Source organism: Sesamum indicum, linkage group LG2, assembly GCF_000512975.1.
Source record: "Sesamum indicum cultivar Zhongzhi No. 13 linkage group LG2, S_indicum_v1.0, whole genome shotgun sequence".
Classification (NCBI taxonomy): domain Eukaryota; kingdom Viridiplantae; phylum Streptophyta; class Magnoliopsida; order Lamiales; family Pedaliaceae; genus Sesamum; species Sesamum indicum.
In genome coordinates, this window is record NC_026146.1 from 7,572,806 (window position 1) to 7,594,177 (window position 21,372).

Consider the following 21,372-nt stretch of genomic DNA (forward strand, 5'->3'; position numbering starts at 1 on the left):
TGCTGAACCTTTCACCGTGCACGCCCTTTTCTCATCGTTTAATTTGGTTTCATGATGAAGATTGATAGGTGATGTGATTGTAATTTTGATTAAAAGGTGGAACGAGAATTTTATCCTCGACATAATGATATATTAGGTGTGGCTAACTCTATATAGAAATTTTGTGAGAGAAAGTGTTTTGGGTGGTCAGATTAATGAATTATAACTTAGGTTGAAAAATAATATTTAGAGTATTTATAATGGTGTTGAAAGTTATGTAGTGTATGTATTCTTTGTATGACTTGTATATATATAAATATTACTTTTTTGCCCCTATAACTGAATGCGTATTATCAACATATGCATCTTATAGCGTCCACCCTCAGATGAAAAATCTAATAGTGTAGTATTTTGTTCGAGAGTAAGAAGTATTTAGGGCATTGATTTAATTTGAACAACTATTTCGGTCAATATTGAACTAGTTAATGGGCCCAATATTTTTGTTGTAGGTGGCCAAGTCGTTTGGTCGGACGGTTTGGAGGAGGTGGTTGGTCGTAGCTACTTGGGATCTGGCCTTGAGGCCCGTCATATCCAACTCGAGGCCGGTGATTTGTTCTCAAGTGCCAGCTCCCAAGGAGGTGGCTCGAAGCTTGCAGACCTCAAACTAGCGCTTGCTCGCGTCTTGGTCCAGCTTGAGGCACCTGCCTCAAGCTGGCAGGCTCAAACCTCGAGCTCGAGGCCGCGAGTCTTCTCGAGAGCTGGTCCAGCTTAGTCAGGATTGTTTAGAGCTTGAGGCTAGAATACTTGAGTAGTGTTGTCCCATGTGCTTTGGGAGGAGGCACATAATGTCGCGTCCTATGGATTTTGATCCCAGGCCAAAAAGGTGGAAAATGGAGATCTCAACTACTTCACCAAAAAGTATTTTGGTTAGTTTTTATTCTCACTCTCTATTAATAACGGTTATTCAGAGTTATGGCATTTGTTTTAGTCATTCTTTATGCGGTATTCTTTCGTGTGTTTTGAGAGATTTTAACGTTCTCTTCAAATGGTAAAACTCCTTATTACACTAGCAGATTTTCATACAATGTGGAACATGCGGTCAGTTGCCAAGTTGTCTTCCTCTATCAATGATAAGAGGTATTTTTATTTCTATCCCTACTTGAGGTGTAAAATTTTTTAGAGGGGTTCACCTCTTCTCGGCTTCGAGGTGGGTGGGGAAGAGTTGAGAACTCTTACTTGTGGTGATGAAGCCCCCAATGCCTTAGGGAAGGTCTAGTGGCGCATTATTATTTTTTTTTTTTTGGAATTATATGGATATTGCTTCAGGGGATGATTTTCTCCTGACTCGTATAGTCAAAAGTTTTGGTATGTAATTCAACATTTAGCATTTGGGATGAATTTTTTTTCCAACCCATATGCTCGGACATTTTGACATGTAACTTGACAATATTTTATATCTATGAATGTTGTCTTTGCAACTAATGAGTTCTTCTTTTGTTCTTTTATGATTTATTTTCATTGTATGTTTGACATTTAGTATTTGGGGTAAATTTTTTCCGGCTCACATGATCGGATATTTTAGCATTTAAGTTGGCGATATTTTATATTTTTGATGAATTTTTTTTATTTACATGGTCGAAAATCTAGTATGCTAACTCGACAATATTCCATATTTGTAAATTTAGTTATTTCACTTATTTTGTGGTAGTTTTTTCTCTTACGACTTATTTTTGTCGGTGTGTTGCCTCAATGGATGTTTTTCTCATGCCCCAGAGTTGATCTTTTACCAACTTCAAAACGGGGAGCAAAATTTTTCGGGGCCAACATTGTTGGGGAGGAACTTAGTGAAGTTTCAATCGTGGGGTCTCGAGGCAACTCTTTGTCGTCTTAAGTGGCATCTCGAAACTCCAAGGATCTCGTCATCGGGTGAATTTTAAACTATGATAGGAAAGTTTACTTCATTGTTTAAGTTTGAGTTACAAAGTTTGAGGGAAAATGTAAAGGGGAGAAGGATATGTTCAACTCCTACTTGAGGTTTCTCCTATCACAAATGAATAGCCAAAAAATAATTTTTTTGGCTAGGTGAACTCCAGGTCCCATCTTTGTGGCCAGAGAGTCTCTTCCTACTGGTCCTCTTGAGGTTATGGGATGACTCTTGTCGTGGGAAGATTATCGTCATGAGGAGTTCGATTTGATGTTAACATTGGAGTCTTTGTAGATAGTAGTTGACATATTCCTTCAAGTGTCCTTGTTGGATCAGTTTTTCTATCTCATTTTGGAGGTGATGACATTCTTCAGTTATATACCCCATGTCACGGTGGAAGTGACCATATTTCTCATACTTTAGCCTCTTGGAATTTTCTTTTATTTTTCTTGGCTATTAGTTAATCAATTCTTGTTGCTCCATCACGACTAATATTTCACTTATGGGTGCATTTAGGGGGCCGTAGTGTGTGAACCCTATAGATGCTAAGTGTCTGCATTCTTCCGTCGTTAGCTCTTTCTCCTCCTCTTTTCCCTTTCTTTTGACAATAAGGGAAGTGTCCAAAACATTGGACTCCTCGATTTTAATATATTTCTGTGATCGCATGAACAAGTCTTCTAGAGAGCTAGCGGGTTTTCCGGCTATAGATTCTTTGAATCTTCCTGGTAGCAAATTTTGTTAAACAATTTTTGCCAATAACTCATGGTTGACATGCAACACCTCGTGAATTGCCTCCACAAAACTTTGAACTTAATCTCTTAACGACATCTTCTCTCTGGAGAATGGTTAACAAATATGCGGCCATTTTTCGGACTTTCTTGTTCATGGAGAAGTGATACATGAAACATTGGTCAACTGTTCGAAGCTAGAGATAGTTCCAACTGCTAACTAGTTGAACCATGCCAGAGTATGCTTGGAGAGTGTAGTGTGGAAGACCTTGCAATAGGCAGCATTGCTTAAGTCGTATCAATAAATTTTAGTATAAAATTTGTCCAAGTGTTAATGTGGGTCCCCCATTCCATTCCATCCTCGACTCCCCTTGATGGGAGGGAAGAGGTAGGTTGCCACGATTGGGGAGGGGGCGGGGGATTTGCTCTTGCGTCTGAGTGCCTTCAGGTCTGGAGACTCTGTTGTTCACTTTTTCTTGCCTATGCTCTTCTTCCTAAGACCCGAGGATAAGTTTTTACTTTGACGAGGGGAATGAAAGGGTGGATTGATAGGGTGATGCCCCACAAATTGAGCCATTGCTTTTTCAGCCGCCAGTATAGATGCATCACAGATCAAGTCCAATGAAGCTTCTTGTGTCAACTGTATCATTGCTTCTTAGGGTGGACCACTTGGAGTGGGTGGTTTTACATGGGGTCGAATGATTTCTCCATTGAGTGGTGATTGTTCACGGGGTGGAGCTTGACCTGCTCCATTCACATGTGCTTCTTGGGTGGTATCCACCACATGAACATCGCGAGCTTGGTACCTGGTTTGCATTCTCAATGTCGGGGTAATGTATTCCCATAGACGGAGCCAATGATTGGGTTGTAATTTTGATTAATAGATGAAACGAGAATTTTACCCTCGACACAACGACAGACCAAGTGTGGCTAACTCTAGAGAGAGAATTTTTTAGAGAGAAGGTGTTATGGGTGGTCAAATCAATGAACAACAACCTAGTGTAAAAAATAATATTCTAAGTATTTATACTGATGTAAATAAATGAGTAATACTAACATATACATAAAAAATACTTTTCACACACATTGGAAGTGCCATTCTCAACTAATGTGTTATTTTTAGTTTGATAAGCAACATAAGCTGATATATATATATATATATATATATATATATATATATTGGTAAAACACGTTTAGTTACACGGAAAAAAATAATTTTAATATATATATATATCAAACAATAAATATATACACCCTACCATACTGCTTAACTTTCTAAAATTTTCAATACCATTATACATACTCCATATATCTATACTATTATAAAAAAAAAAAAGGGTTTATAGACTCAAAGTGGTAGTTTTGATACCACTATACCAAATTATTATAATGCCAATTAACTACTTAATCAAGTACCTTTAAAAAATTCATTCCATGCAATTATATATAATAAAAAATTAAATTTGCTCTAATTTTGTTTAAGTTTATTGTGAATTAAAATTAAAATGATATATTAGTATTTGTTTTGCATGTATATATAATCATTATAATCGATATAACATATATTTTACAAAAAGTGTCAATTTTTAAGTTAACTTGAGTAAAAAACTTATTGATGATTACTGCATTAAAAAGATTACTAGATAATTTTTGTATATGATGTTGTTGGAAAATAATAAATTTTAACATAAATGAACAATTTATGAGTTTTAATAAAACAAAAGCATTACTAAAAGTTATGTAGGCATGTACTGCGTGTCACCGTATCTAGTTATTTTTTAAACTAACTTTACTATCCATTGACAAGACCTACTCATTACTTCCTCTCAAAAAAAAATCTCTCTCTACTAATACCAGATTTGGGAAGCATTGTGTGTCGAGGATAAATTTTTCATTAAACTCTCATTTAATCTACTACCTCATCATTGGCACCGTCCATCGAAAATAATTATCCCCGACATTGAGTATACAAACTAAGTCCCGAGCTCCCCCAACCTGAGTGATGTCGACGCTCGCCGCATTTTGGATTTATGCACTACACTCACCTAAATGCTACTAAAGGGGAGATATTAGTCATAGTGGAGTAATAAAGGTTGATCAATGAGTGAACAAGACAAGAAGGACAATCCAAGGAGGCAAACATACGAAAAGTATGTTATTTCTATCATGATAAGGGGCATACAACTGACGAATGTCATCACCTCTAAAAAGAGATAGAGAAACTTATTCATTGGGGACACTTGAAGGACTACATCAATCAATATCCATGAGAATGCTAATTTGACTAAAGGGTGAGTGAGCCACCTAGAGAGTTAGCATCAACACTTCCCATAATGATAATCTTCCTACAGTAGAAATCATCTTATGAACTTAGGGGAACTAGCAAAAAAAGACTCCCTTGTCAAGAAGAGTAACCGTAAGTTCGCACAATAGGAAAAATTCCTTTTTGACTATTCATTTGTAATAGGAGAAAGCTCGAGTAGGAACTCAATATATCATTCTCCCCTTTTTATTTCCCCTAAGATATTGTAATGTGAACTCTTAGTAATAAAGTTACTTTTCTTGTCGTTGCCTCATCGAACGAAATCAAATTAGATGTAGAGATTTTTTATGTTTCAAAAGGACCCTAGAGGCAAAAATCGCCGTTTTCCTAGAGGCAAAAATCACCATTGAACTGAGAACCCATAGTTGAAACTTTCTTGAAATTCCCATCCAACTCAAGTCGAACAAAAACCATCCGAAGTACTAAATATTGTCGATTACATGTCAAAACATCCAAACTAAAAAGTTGGATAAAAACCAACAAATTACTAAATATTGTTAATTGCATGCCACAACATTTGACTAAAAAGTCAGATGAAAACCATCTGAAGGAGTAAATGATGTTGATTACATGCCAAAACGACTAAAAAGTCGAATGAAAAACCATCCATACTAAATATTGTAAATTACATGTTGAAACATCCTACTAAAACGTCGGACGAAAGCTATCCAAAGTACTAAATACTATCGATTATATGCCAAATCATTCGACTACATAAGCCAAAAAAAGTTGTCCAAAATACACAAGTTTTTAATCAAGCCAAAATCATCAACTTGAAACCTAGAAACAAATCGAATCTCCATCATAAAGAAAAATAGTTATGCTCCCCATTTCCCTCAAGGTCAAAGGGGATGTATCATGCTCGAGATCTACATCTCCTGGCACCTTGGATTGAGAAGACCGATGTCCTCTTTGGTGAATTGACCCTTCACACTAAGGGCCTAAATGAGGACTTGACAACACTTATGAATGTCGTAGAGTAGCCCTATCGGTTAGAATATTCTCAAACTCGTTGGAGACCTAGAACTCAAAAATTGCTTCCTCTTTGGTCTTGGTAATGAAAGCAACACCGAATGAAGAGGCTAAAGAGTTCCTCCCCGTGGACGCTTCCCACTCAAACCGACACTCCCAAGTAGAGGTGCTATCCAAAAACCTCATCCCTCTCCCTCGTTAGCTAGGAGAAGTCGCCCTTATGTTGCATCAAAGTAGCTTCCAAGCACCTCAACTCTCCCAACCTTGTTGCATGTTGGTTCTTCATCGTCGTGCTCACAACAATAGCCTGCAAGAGAAAAAAACTAAGTCTGTAAAATCGAGTACAGTACATAAGTAAAGTGAAAGAGCATAGTATATACCCAAGCCATGTTCATAGCTAATAGCTCATCCTATTACTCTTCCAAAAGCTCAACAGCCTGATTTAAGTTATTTTTGCTCACAACACCTTGAATGGGGTCCCAGTATGACTGCACCCTATTCGCTAGATTTGCCCTTACAACACATGTGTCACCTCATGCACCAGGGGCAACTCCTCGTGGTCTGATATGTGGAGAAAAAGAACGGACCACTTGTGCAATGGGAAGAGGGCTAGAGCATTCGTCTCCAGTAGAGCTCCTCTAAGCCACCATAGCTTTGTTGCCTCCCACTTGCTGTTGGGCTAACTCTTTCGCGAGCCTCTTTTGCTCCCTTGTGACTGCCTTTCTCATGCACACAACCTTGATCTCAAGCCTTTTACCTAAAAATAAGTGATAAATTAATAGAATGAAAAATCAAATCCCAATAGTTTTAAACAAGATATATGAAACATACACTTCAAGCATCGCGGAAAATTTTCGATAAATACGGAACGGAAAGTATTTCTCAACGGAAACCATGTAGCTAAATAACCCTACTGACATAAAACCCACTAGGGTTATCACCAGCTGATGGCAGTCAATAATCTCGATAGGTAAACTACCCTACTCTGAGGCTAAGCCCCAACTATCATCTTAGACATTGAAATTTTTTTCTTTCCTAGGACCCTTACAAGAAATAAACCTGTTCAAGAACTGACATGCATGTGGGAATAATAATATAAATGTTGCACATCATTGATAGAGGAAGATAACTCAGCCACTCCATGAACATTCCACAAGGAATGGAAGCCTCCTAGAGTTAGGAGAAACCCTTGCCCTAAAAAGAGACGTCACCATCCCTGAAACCACATAAAGGAGTTAGGTGCAAACTAACTAACACAAAGACCATAGCTCTAGATTTTACAGCAAGTAGAGGATGAGGAGGAATGGAAAATCTGTTATATTCTCTTCGTGAGAGAGTGTCAACTCTTAAAATGACTTTCGTTGCTAGCCGGTGCAGGGCTATCCTACTGAAGACCAGTTGGAATTTGCTTGTTAGTTCCTTGCTCACCAGATGTTTCGCTTTTCTCCTACTAGAAAGGTTGTCTAGCTCCATTAGCTTAAGATCTTTAGAGAGCTATGTAGACAGTTTACATTATAAATTTTCTAAGCTGCTCGACTAGCAACAGATTGAGAGCAGCAAACATAGTTGCTTGATCAAAACTGGATCAAAGCTATTGAATTCTCATTTGACTTATTGTGAAAGTAGAATGGCTAAACCTTCTTGAAAATCCTGTGGAGATCATCGGTGTTGATTACTGGTGACATGTGATAAGATATTGGGAAAGAAGAGAAACAAAAGTGTATGTAGTGTGATCTTCTTTACTGGTACCACTGCGTGGTAAGAGTGTTGAGTTGTTGAATTTATATTAGTGTTGTAAAAGTGGTGGTTTAAGGTCTAATAATGACCATAAATGAGAATTACAGAGGAGCACTAATTAGACATCTAATAATGCTTTTGAAATTTGAACATAAGAAGAAAAAGATGAAGATGCGGAAATTGTTCTATGGTTTGTTTTTAATTCTATAAGACCGTTGAATAGGAATTTTCCAATTTGATCTTGGTTTCATTACTCTTCTTCCGTTACCTTAGTTAATTATTTTAATTTTTCCCTTCATAATATGTGGGCTGAACTTGGGCTCCCTTATGTCACAGCAGAACTTAGTAGGAATATAAAATATAAGGATAAATACCGATTATAGGAGGGTATTTGTTAGATGTTCATTAATTTCAAAATATATTTATGAATTTTAAAATAATGTATTTATAATTATGACAAATTTCATATGAGTTCATTGTCATTTACCTTAAATATAATTATTATAGTTGATTTACTATCATATATTTTTTATAATAATGAAATATATATGAGAACTATATCACAAGACGATAAAACTCAAAAGTTCCTACAGCCAACGCTAATGTTCCATATCGAATTTCAACAATACCCCAATAGTTGAAGGACTTTCACGAAAATTCTAAAATTACTAGGGGAGTAACCTAGCAAAACAAAGTTAAGCACTCTGGTATATAAGTTAATAACGTTTTTACTAAAAGAATGAACGAAAAACTCAAATCAAAGTGAGAATAATGATGGAAAATAATGTTGAAGTGAAGAAAATAGTATGAAGTGCAAACAATATTATGAAAATAACTTAAAAAATGAGAGAGAATAAGAATTTGAGTGTTATAGCCTGAGTTACCAAAATGACTGCACCATGCCTAAATTTATAAGCATTGGATAACAGCGTTTGTTAGATTTGTAACAAAAGAGAATCATGTGATTTGGACTTATCTAGATAAAGATATGACCACATGACCAAGCATTGCCCAATATATTCGGATATATAGGGCTACAGTTAATTGATAACTAAAGAGTCAATCCCAATCAGGCCTCTTAGAGTTATATGAAGGTTTTAACTATGATATATCTCTAAGTGTCATTCACCTATAAGGCGAGGCTGCCTTGTACTATGGCTAAGCTTGCTAGAATGGGCTTTATTTTTGGCCTTGCCAGGTCAATAGAAATATGTAAAGCGTCTTGCTCATGGGCCGAATGGGCTATGCCTGGTAGACTGGTAGCTGCCCTCCTTGCTCTTGGGCTTTTAAGGTAAATATAATGGGGCATCACCTATGATCCATTTGAGAGACAATATATATTGTTCTTGCTATATATGCTCAATTGGGATTATCAGTTTATCAGTTGGATGTGAAACTAGCTTTTCTCAATGGCGAATTAGAAGAAGAAGTGTACGTGGAGCAGCCAACAGTTTATATTGTTTAAGGAAAAGAAAAAAAGTTTATCGCCTCAGAAAAGAATCATACAGACTCAAACAAATACCTCGAGGTCAAAACATCAAGATTGATAGATACTTTCAGTCCAATGCATTTGGAAGAAGTCAAAATGAGCCATCGTTGTACTTAAAGGAAGGTACAAAAGATTTTCTTATTTTTGTCTTTATGTTGATGACTTAATTTATGCTAGGACAAATCCAATCATGGTGTAAGAGTTCAAAAAGGCAATGATGGAAAAATTCGAGATGAATGACTTAAGAATGATGAAATATTTTCTTGGAATTCAAGTCCGTTAGTCAAAAGGAGAAATTTTTATCTCCTAGAAAAAAAATCTTGAAGGTGTGTTAAAAAATTTCAAATGCATAACTACAATCTCAACTCTACGTGCAATCAATGAGAATATGCAGTTAAATGACAGTGCATCTAACGTTGATTTGAAGATCGAAGTTTTGTATGTTCTTTGATTTACTTGACTAACACAAGACCCGATATTGTATATTTAGCTAGCCCAATATCAAGATTCATGAATGAACCAAGCAAATTGCATTTTCAGTTGTTAAGAGAATTTTGCGCTACCTTGAAGGTACCAAAAAACTTAAAATATGTCAAATAGAAAGAAAATAAGTTTATTGGACATATAGATAGTGATTGGGTTGGATCCATAAATGATCGAAAAAGTACCTCAAGCTTTTTGTTTTGCTTAGGAACGAAAATAATTTTGTGGGAATTAAAAAAAAAAAAAGATCAATGGTACTCTCATTAGCAGAAGTGGAATCCATTGTCGCAACCAACGCAACTTGTGAAGCAAATTGGTTAAAAAGAATTTTATGTGATATTGAACAACTTAGGAACGAAAATAATTTTGTGGGAATTAAAAAAAAAAAAAGATCAATGGTACTCTCATTAGCAGAAGTGGAATCCATTGTCGCAACCAACGCAACTTGTGAAGCAAATTGGTTAAAAAGAATTTTATGTGATATTGAACAACAACATGAAGCTCCCGCAAAAAATTTGTGTGACAATATGTATACTTTTGCAATGACAAAGAATCCTATTATCCATGCAAGGTTGAAGCACATGGAACTTCATCATCATTTCATAAGGAATTGTGTAAACAATTTAAAAATTTACTTGGAGTTCGCCAGCACAAATGAACAGTTATTTGATAGTTTCGCTAAAGCCGTACGTTCGGAAAAGTTTTAGCAGTCTCAAAATAGAGTTGGAATTAAAAATTAAGAGAGGGTGTTGGAAAGTGTAATTTGAATTTCCCAAAGTATTATGCATGTATATGATTCTCAAGGTTATCAAGTCAAATATTTATCCATAGGAATATGTTACTAATTTAATATTTGTTCTCCTACATAAATACTTGTAATCTTGAAGTTGAAGTAATAGATGAATGAATGAAAAATATTTGAAGTAAAAAATCTCCCAATATATCAATAATGTTTCCTTTTCAAAATCTTTCTCCAAATTTCGAACTAGTGAGTCTATGCGAAATTCATGCTAAAATTGATCCATTCAGGTTCGGGCGACAACACCAATACCCATCTTTTTGCCTCCACTAACAATAGTGTCGTCGAATTTGACTTTGACTATGTTAGGTGACGGTAGTGACTAGCGTAATCTTGTGATTTGCCTGAGTATAGTGACTTGAATGTTGGCCAGTAACCTCTCTGATCAAGGGCGAAGTTAAGCCCTGTCGAGCTCGCTGGTGGACAGAGTTTACCTTCAAGTATTATGGAGCATTACTTGATGTTGATGAATAAATTATAGTTAGTAAGTAGTTTAATTTGAATGTCTTGTGACTTTTTTAAAATAAAATGGAAAAATAGTTTCTAATTACAAGAATTCCTACTATATAAATAATTTTGAAATATTTTTGTAACAACAATTACTAGTACCGAGAATTTAGTGGCCTTTTGATTGTGAAGTCATAATTTTAGAATTAATTGTATTTGAAATAATTTGGTTTGGCGATTGCATAATTAATCATAAAACTTTTTATTATGAAACAGTTAATTTGGAATAATTGATTTTAGAAGTGATTGTACTGTTGAGAGCGTATTAGTCCCATAAGATAGGGAGTTCAATTATTTTTGTCTTCTTTTTTGCATAATTTTCAAAATAGTCTTAAAACTGAGAAAATTTGACACATTTAGTCTTATATTTATGAGATTTTCAAAATGATCCCAAAACAGAAAAAAAAAAACTAACCATATTTAGTTTTATAAATTCTGTAAATTAGAAGACTAAAAATTGACACAAAAAAAGATAGTTATACTCAATCTGTAGGTTTGACTTGCTTAATCACAATGTCAAACGAAACACTTTATATAATTATATTTTGATTTTAAATTTTTTGATGAATTCAATATTTATTTAAATAAATAAATTAAATTTTAATAGGACTACGTCAATTTTCTGGCTTTGCCTCTGTCTCTTAACGCATTAGTCTGTACAGGAGTAGTCTCATATTACAATCATACTAACACACCCCCTCATAGGGGTCTTCAAAAAAACAGTTAAATCGGATCGAATCGAATTTTTTAGTTCGATTCCCATTTTTTTCTTAAAATCATTTTTGTAAATTTGGTTTTTTGGTTGCCGTTTGGTAATCGAATCGAATAACTGAATTTTTAAATATTATATTAAATCAAATGTATTATTATATATAGTATATTTATGTATTAATATTATATTATTACCGTATATATTATTATAGAATATAGAGTCAGAGAAAGAAAAGAAAGAAGAAATGCAGCAGAACGGCAGAACAAAAACAAAAGGAAAAAGAGAGAATTGAGAAGAGAAATGGCAAAGCGCGACCTCCTCCACTCTCCAGCCGACGGCAGAGCTCTCTCCACCAATCTTCTCCATTGGGTAGGTCCTTTGCTCTCTTACAAAGAAAAGGAAATAAAAAAAAAATTGACTTAAAATTTTTGCTTTGAAGGTATTTGATTAAATGCCTAATAAAAATATTTTATTTTTTTTTTTTGATTAATTGATTGTGTGCTTGAGTTTGTAGTAAAGTGATTTTACACAAGTATTGAGGTTGAACTTTGAAAGTCAGTATTCAAATTTCATTGCAAAAGTTGGTGCGCTTATGAGAAGAAGTGGATTAGGGATTACAAAATTCATCACATTTCATATTTTGGTATTTGTATTTTTGGATAAAATTAAAAGAATATCAAAATTATATATATATATATATATATATATATTATTTAAAAAAATAATTTTTTCAGTTTTCACCGAATTGAAACCAAACCATTTCATTTCGATTTTCGATTCTTCAAAACATTAATAAAAAATTCGATTCAATTAATCGAAATGCACATGCCTACGCCTGAGAGAATAGGATAGTTTATATGACAGTTATGACAGTTAATTTTAAGCAAAACCCTTGTCTTTCTCTATATATAGATATAAATACTACTGCTGCTTCCACTCAACCGCAAACCCTTCTGCCTTTCTCCCAACCCAACAATTTCTTCATCGGCACATTTCATTTTTCCTCTCTACAGTGATTTCCAAACTTCCATTTATTTGAATTTTTCCCCACATTTTAGAGATCAATCAGCATTCATTACTTTCAAGAACAGTTGAGAATCTTGGAATATCTGCAAATGGGAAGGATAATCTTCAAGGAATTCAATCAGCGAATCCCTGAATACCTGATGTGCAAGGAATGTGAAGCCCCTCTTGCCTTACCACAAGACTTCCACTGCGAGTGCCCAGTAAAGTCCCCTAGTTCTGTGTCATTTCCAATCTCTGTGGCTTCAGTGTTCAAGACTTACAACAATTTTCTGTTGCATGATCTTGAAATATTCAGCAATCAGCTGTACTTGAGGGATTTAGTTCTTCATCTGATCATTGTTTCGTCACAACGAGATCATTTGTTCTTTAGGAATTTTCTTTATGTAAATGTTTATTATGTTTTTGCATGTGCAATTTAGTGAATTCGGTTTGGTATGCAGGAAGAGGGAGCTGAAGGCCTTGTCTTTACTGACCGTATGATGTAAGATCTTGATGTTGTCTATATATTATTCGTTTTCATCATCTTAAGATATTGCATTAATAAGAATCTAATATGTCCAAGTGGAGAACATATCAAGCCTCAATGACTCAAGATTTTCGCATGCACAAGCCGAGATGAAGTTAACATACAACTTCAATGTTTAACTGTCTGATTCATGTATGTATGCAGCATCAACGTGGAAGCCGACGAGGATAATGATCGCCTTCGGAGCGTTGGTCGTCTCCCTCACATAGTTGCGAGAGTCTCCTGCATAAGATGTCGTGAAGTGTTGGGCTATAAATACGTAAGATTTAAGAGTTGTGCTCCTCTTCAAAGCTTCCCATTGTGCTATTTTCATGTTTCTTGATCACGTGCTGCACGTGTTTTTCAGATCCAAGTTGACGATAGGCAGCAGCTTGTCCAAAATGGAATGGTGAACTTTAAGAAGTAGGCCTTGAGGAGAACCATGTTTATTAAATTTGTCGTAGCACGGTCTCTCCTTACGATTATTTTTTTCATTTTTTTGAAATTTGTTGACAGGGAAATGGTTCAGAGGAGACATGGCGATGAGATTATAGACGGAGAGGAACCAGAAGCTGTACAAGTTCACATACGATGATTCAGGCTGTAGAAGAATTCTTGGGAGGATTGACTGAAGAACTTAGATTGAGTGTTGAGAACACTTTTTACTATTCCCACGTTCAAATTCTGAATTCTTTGATTTCTCTATACAACATTAACGCCGTCTCTTTGATTTCCCAATAAAGCTGTTGATGAGCTTCTTCTTTGGTTTTATCGAGTATATATATAAATGATAAACTGATCAATTCAGTTTTGTGGATACTTTTTGTAGAGTTTTCAAACATAACAATACAAGTGCTGAAGACATATGGATCAGTACTGACGTCGTTGCACTGTTCGAATACTTCATCAACTGCTCTTTTCACTAATTAGCAGCTGCTGAAATGTAAGTTCTCTAAGCAAACTACTGCTTGTAGTCACAATAAGGAACAACGCCTAATTTCCTGTAACTGTTGAGCAAATTCATGTCAAATGTGAGGTGTAGATGGACAAGAATTATGCTCAATAAAGCAAAATAAGTGTCTGATGATGGCCTGTAATGCAGTAATTTTAGATTGAACCGCTAGATTTATCATGTGCAAACAAACACATAAGTGATCACTGCAACCAAAAACTAATGTTAGAAACAAGATATGAGGTGAAAATTTTAACATCTCCTTCTAGGACAAGTACATTTTTTGTCAATCATCAGTATCACTAAAGCGATTTTGGTCCCTCTTATTCCACTAGTTACATTTTTGGTCTTTGAACTGATCCATGCATGAGGCATTGTTCAAAGTCGCAGTATTGACGATGTATTGGCAGGCATTGTTCCACATGATTACGGTTCATCGTGATATTATTGGATAATATGAAATAAAATATTATACAATATTAAAGAAATTCCCAAAAAATAGTAAAATTATATATATATATATATATATATATAAAAGTATATGCATAACAAATTATTAGATAATATTACAAATCAAAATTATAGAAGCTCTTAATAAATTAATACATAAGAATAATATATATACACAAAAATGCTACTACACAATTGTTTATAGTTTAAGCAAGATTGTTTCGTATGACATTATTATTGACGAAATATGGCATTCAATTAGCTAGAACTAGGCCACAAACTAATAGTTGAACCATTTAGTGGCTTTTGCAACAGGCTGAGCTATTATCGCGATGGGCACTGGAACTTTTCCATCTTCAGCTATAAGTTGCTCAATTAAATTACTCAATTAGACGATCAGTCCGGATACGCATTACAAAAAAATGCAGGATTCATAACAATTTTTTGGAACGGCCAATAGTAACGGCTTTTGTAGCAAGATTGGAACAGAGAACATTTGATGACATCGTTTCTGAGGCCATAAAAATTTCATTTATTTGTAGCAGTTGTGTTCGTTACAAAAGCCATTACTACACATGTGTATCTGTAAAGCTGCTACAAAAAAATTGCTGTCACTAGTTGTAATTGATTCTGAACTTATGGATGACAACCTTTCTACATACGTTTTTTTCCTTAATTTACCCATTTGAGCCTTTAAAACCTTATTTTTCTTTGTCATGAATCATTTCTATGAACTAATCTCATCATTAGTTTAACTTCTCCGCTTAGCCTTTCCAAGAAAGTAGTAGAGTATCAAGAAAAAGAAAAAGAAGATGTATTCTAAGTACGAGGATGTCTTATCTATTGTGATCATATTTTGTGCTAAAAAAGTATGTGAGCAAATATGTCACATGGTACCTTGTTCTATGTCTTATTGCATAAAACAAAGAAAAAGAGAAGAACATGGCAAAAAAAAAAAAAAAAAATATGAAAGACAAAAATGCCTGCAAACAAGAAACAGAGAATAAAAAAAGGGGGGGGGGGGGGGGAAAGAGGAACATGGCAAAGAAAAAAAATCAAAAAAGGCAAGAAAGAAGAAAAAAGAAAAAAAAAAATACTCTCTCTAAAGTAAAGCATAGTTCAAGTAAGCAATTGGTGCATTAGATGAACTAATTTCAAAAAACTTGTATCTATGCTTGGCACTCTATACTGGTTTACTTGAATTGTGACCTCATTTTTTCTGAAAATTACTATCCCTAAACCAAAGTCCCATTACAACCAAAATTAAAAATCTCTTGATTTAAATATGTGCATATTTACAAGTGATGGAGATGTGGTGTATAATCAAGTCTATGGTGAAGCACTTTCATAGCAAGTGTTGAGCGAAACACATAGGCCATAAACACTTGAAAGGTCGGAAGGCATTGAGAGAATAGCTCACTAATTTCTTGTGTTGGCTTTTGATAAAAGACCATTGTGTGAAAACTTATTTGAAGCATGTTTAACTTGTTGTTATCATGAGATGAATCATTCTTGGAATATCCAACTAGATCTCTGCTAAGGCACCTTTGTTTTGATATAATGAAATCGAAAAGAAACTCATGAGTTGTTTAATCTTAATTTTGTTCGAGGATGAGCTGCTCTTTGAATTATCTATTTTACCAATTCTCATGAGATTTTTCTATATTTTTTCAAAAAAAAAAAAAGAAAAAATAAATAAAAGGGTAATGTCGTAATTTTCACATCTCCGTCTTGGGGCTACATGATTATTTTTCATTTGAGGCGGTATTTGTAATTTCAAACAATAGGGGATACTCGTATTATGATAAATTTCAGAGGATATAATTGTCATTTTATTCTATTTTTTTAGGATTGAGATGAGAACGTGGGGATGATAAAAAGAGCATACTTGGTAGTTTAAATTTGGTATGAGAACTACTAATATTATGTTGAATTTCTACTTTTACCCTCCACAAGTTATCGATTTCACTTTGTAGAAAAGAATTTCGAAAGAAATTATGCAAAAATAAAGAGTAAATCTTGTAAAATGCCACAAAACACAAAAAGAGATTTTCTTTTTATATTTACTATAGCTACTTTAGATATTGTTTACCGTGTGTCCGTCAAACTTTACAGATGTCATGTTTTAATGTGATGCAGTTGAGGAGGCAAAAAAATAGGAGAATTACACTTTTCGTTCTCAAAATTTAACCTTAATTCAACTTTGGTCCTCAAACAATCACAGGTGTCAATTTTGATCCTCAAACTGTATTATTTATTAATTTTTTTATGACTTGGTCTTTTACCCTCCTCAATTGCATCATATTCAAAAAACGTGATGTTCTTAGATTTGATGAACACTTGACAGAAAATGTCGAAAATCTTATAGAATAACACTCTGAAAACGGAAAAACTATTATTTTAGTCCGCTAAGTATGTTTAATTTTACTTTTAGTCCGATAACTATGTCCATTTTTGTTTAGGTCCAATAACTTACGAAATTGCTTACTTTTAGTCCTTTGGCAGATTTTCGGACAATTTTACCTCTATGAGTGCATATGGACTAAACCTGTCTTTTAAAAGTTGCATAGGGGTAAAATTGTCCGAAAATCTGTCAGAGGACTAAAAGTAAGCAATTTTGTAAGTTAATGGATCTAAACACAAATGGACATAGTTATCGGACTAAAATTAAAATTAAACATACTTAGCGAACTAAAATAATATTTTTCCCCTATGGAAACTAATATTGTAATCTGAAATTATTAATTTAGAACCAAAATGAGCATATTTAAGGGCCTCACTGAGAAGTTCTTTAGCAAAATGAGTGACAAACAACAGAATATTACTATCATACTACCACAGTCCATCAGATAATAAGGTAGTGTATATGACAGTTATGACAGTTAATTTTAAGCAAAACCCTTATCTCTCTCCCTCTATATATATAAATGCTACCACTGCTTCCACTCAACCACATATCCTTCTGCCTTCCTCCCAACCCAACAATTTCTTCATCAACGCATTTCATTTTCCTCTCTGCATGCAGTGATTTCCAAACTTCCATTTTCTTGAACATTTCCCCACATTTTAGAGATCAATCAGCAATCATTACTTTCAAGAACAGTTCAGAATCTTGGAATATCTGCCAATGGGAAGGATAATCTTCAGGAAATTCAATCAGCGAAACCCTGAATACCTGATGTGCAAGGAATGCGAAGCCCCTCTTGCCTTACCACAAGACTTCCACTGCATGTCCCCAGTAAAGTCCCCTACTTCTGTGTCATCTCCAATCTCTGTAGCTTCAGTGTTCAAGACTTCAACAATTTTCTGTTGCATGATCTGATTATTGTTTCGTCACAACGACATCATTTGTTCTTGAGGCATTTCTTGATGTAAATGTGTATTATGTTTCTGAATGTGCAATTTAGTGATATTCGGTTTGGTATGCAGGATGACGGAGGTGAATGCCTTGTCTTCCGTGACCGTAAGATGTAAGATCTTGATTGTGTATATACTATTCATTTTCATCATCTCAAGTTATTACAATAAAAAGAAACTAATATGTGCATCGTAAATTATTCTAAAGTATACATAAACCTCAGTTGAGAACATGCTCATGCCTCAATGGCTTAAGATTTTCCCATGCACAAGCCCATGTGAAGTTGACATACAACTTTAGTGTTTAACTGTCTGATTCATGTACATACGCAGCATCAACGTGGTGGTTGACGATGATGATCGCGATTGGCAGGTTGGTTCTCACAAAGTTTTGGATATCTCCTGCGTAAGATGTCGTGAAGTGTTGGGCTATAAATATGTAAGATTCTAAGAGTTGTGTTCCTCTTCAAAGCTTCCCACTGTGCTATTTTTCATGTTTCTTGATCGCGTGCTGTGTTTTGCAGATCCGAGTTGACGACAGGCAGCATATTGTCCAAAATGGAATGGTGAACTTCAAGAAGTACGCCTTCAGGAGAACCATGTTCATTAATTTGGTCTTAGCACGGTCTCTCCTTACGATTATCTTTTCGTGTTTTTTGAAATTTCTCGCAGGGAAATGGTTCAGAGGAGACATGGCAATCAGATTATAGACGGAGAGGCAGCAGAAGCTGTACAAATTCAATTGCAATAATTCAGGCTGCAGACGAATTCTTGGGAGGATTAACTGAAGAACTTAATTCAGTTGATTGTGAGTGCTCAGAACACTTTTTACTATTCCCATGTTCAAATTCTGAATTCTCTGATTTCTCTAGTGTGGAGTCCAATTCTCTATACAACGTTAACGATGTCTCTTAGTTGACATAAAACGTATAAGGATTGATCAGATCGATTTCCCAATAATGCTGTTGATGAGCTTCTTCACTTGCTTTTATGGAGTACTTAAATGATAAACACTGATCGATTCAGTCGTGTCGCTACTTCACCAATCGCTTTTTTCTCTAATTAGCTGCTGCTGAACTGTAAGTTCTGTAATCAAACTGTTGGTCACAATAAACAACGAAGCCTAATTTCCTGTAACTGCTGAGCAAAATTTACACACATTCATGTGAATTGTGAGGTGTAGATGGACAAGAATTATGCTCAAGAAAGCAAAATATAGTATCTGATGATGGCCAGTAATGCAGTAATTTTAGACTGAACCTCTGCGTAAAATCTCCTTTTGGGACATTTAAATAGAGTTGGTTCCGACCGTTATGTCTCCATTGCACACTAATGAAAATGCATGCGTGAGGGGCGCGTGGACATGACAAAGAGAGAAAATAGGCTTGATTTTCGCACCAAATTCGTTACAGACAATATATAATTAATTTTGGGTTCGAAATCAAACTTATTTTCCCTCTTTTTCACATCTGTTTGATGGAAACATAATAATTGACACTAGCTCTGATCAAAATTGGCAGGTCTAAGGACCGAAAACGTAACTTGTGGAACAAAGAAATCAAAATTATTTTGCGTGTATTTGGATTGATGGGTTTGGATTTTAATGAAGGATTTGGAGAAATGATTTCAAATAACTCCATTTGAGAGAAATTTGAAAAATTCATCCATATTTATCAAAATTTAGTTCAAAATCAAAATAGAAAAATTTAAAATCCTTACATTTAAAATATTTAAATCCTACTAGCATTGTTTAGAGATAAAAAAATATAATATTCCCCATTTTGGGTATTCTGTTCATTTATATTTTACACCACTTAATTTTGCTTTCATATTCTACTTGAATAGTTGCTTCTTGATCTCTACTTCTTCTTTCCGTTTTTTAATAATTTTTTGTTTTAACTTATTTTCAACAATTAATAAGTTTTTTAGGAAAAAATTGTAATTTACTTTTCATAATTTAGTCCATTTGTGATTTTAGTCCCATTATTTTACGACTCAGCAAATTTAATTCCATAAATAAAAATGATTACAATTTACATCCCATAACTTAGTCTATTTACAATTTTGATCTTTTTAGTTTACGGCTCAAGATTTAGTCCTAACTACAAGTCAAAAGACATTGTAATTTACGTTAGATTAACCATTTTCGTAAAATGCAATTAGCCGATTGTGGATGTTGGTAGGATACGAATTTCAGGGATTTGTTCTTGAGGCATTCTTTGGTGCATGTATGAGAATCCATGGACAATTAGTGAAGCGTTGGGTTGGGGATCATTTATAGGGAAAATTGCGTGTAGTTGCTTAATTTGTAGTTTTACTTAATTATAAGGGTTTAATTGCAATTTATTACTCTAATATTCAAAATGAATAAATTTTCTCCTTATTTAATAATAAATAATAATTTACCTCCTTATTGCGGTATTACGAATGAGCATATTGTCCCCCAATAAAAGAAAAATAATAATTTACCTTCCTGTGTTTTTTAAAATAAGGCAATTTACCTCCCTGTCTATCGAGGTAATTACAAAAAGGTAAATTGCTTCATTTTAAAAATCATATAGGGATGAAATACTCATTTTAAAAAACACAATGGGGTAAATTAACGTTTTTTTTTTTTATAAAAAAATAATTTGCTCATTTGTAATATCACAATGGATTGCTTGCATTTTTCCTTAATCATAACTACTACCTTACCTATATAATAATATAATTGTACAATTCTTAGATGGTGATATAGAAATATCAATATTACGTTTGTTGTCTTTTAAAAACGACTTTAAAAATTCAAATGACTATTTTACCCTTGATCATATAAAATAAAATATTCTTTTCCGACTAAAAAAGTCTTTTATCAACTAAAAGTAATTGGAAAAAGTTGATATAATGTTTAGTGTTAATTTCAAATAAAACTTAAATTACTTGGATTAAGTATGTGATTCTATAATTATGATTGTAATTTTCTTCCTTATTTGTGGTACCCACATCTCTCATTCCTCGGCAACTTTCGACTTTTTAACCCCTTATAAATTTTAAATATAACAATTACCTCCTAGGATACTGAAATGGCATTTAGTTAAATTCAAAGGTCATTTTCGTCCACACAAGTGGCAAAAAAATATAAGTTAAAATTCATTTCCAATACTACAATTAAAGGACACTATAGGAAGTTGATCATATTTTTTAACTGAACCCCAACGGAGGGGCGGAGGGCTCTAGCATTGCATAGACATTAATACCAAGGATATTAGTATGTAGTTTTTCGGTAGAGAAGGTTGTAATTCTAATTACGATAAAATATAGGGGGTTGCATGTAATTTATCCCATTTATATAACTAAAGGCATCGAAATTCATTCTGATGGGTATACACGTGTCGCCCCTGCAAAAAGACTGATTTACCCTTCATTAAGGGTATTACAGTCATTACGCGA

At 34.3% G+C, this 21,372-nt stretch overlaps 2 protein-coding genes across 4 annotated transcripts in view; both read left to right on the forward strand.

Annotated features, from left to right (window-relative positions):
• LOC105155567 (WD40 repeat-containing protein HOS15) overlaps nucleotides 1-21,372 on the forward strand; it is a gene marked incomplete in the record, with an annotated part of 77,420 nt that overhangs the window by 15,848 nt on the left and 40,200 nt on the right.
• LOC105155564 (protein yippee-like At4g27740) lies at nucleotides 11,768-19,079 on the forward strand. Of its 3 annotated transcripts, none has more exons than XM_020691921.1 (6): nucleotides 11,768-12,022; nucleotides 17,657-17,824; nucleotides 18,016-18,056; nucleotides 18,277-18,382; nucleotides 18,468-18,523; nucleotides 18,616-19,079. In XM_020691921.1, the coding sequence occupies exons 1-6, from the start codon at nucleotides 11,954-11,956 to the stop codon at nucleotides 18,692-18,694; spliced, it is 519 nt and encodes a 172-aa protein (XP_020547580.1). In that variant the 5' UTR covers nucleotides 11,768-11,953; the 3' UTR covers nucleotides 18,695-19,079. The 3 variants fall into 3 exon arrangements, with proteins under 3 accessions (XP_020547580.1, XP_011069756.1, XP_011069757.1); XM_011071454.2 differs by lacking the exons at nucleotides 17,657-17,824; nucleotides 18,016-18,056; nucleotides 18,277-18,382; nucleotides 18,468-18,523; nucleotides 18,616-19,079 and adding exons at nucleotides 12,712-12,879; nucleotides 13,120-13,160; nucleotides 13,350-13,464; nucleotides 13,552-13,607; nucleotides 13,701-14,355 and having other exon boundaries at nucleotides 11,817-12,022; XM_011071455.2 differs by lacking the exons at nucleotides 17,657-17,824; nucleotides 18,016-18,056; nucleotides 18,277-18,382; nucleotides 18,468-18,523; nucleotides 18,616-19,079 and adding exons at nucleotides 13,120-13,160; nucleotides 13,350-13,464; nucleotides 13,552-13,607; nucleotides 13,701-14,355 and having other exon boundaries at nucleotides 11,826-12,022.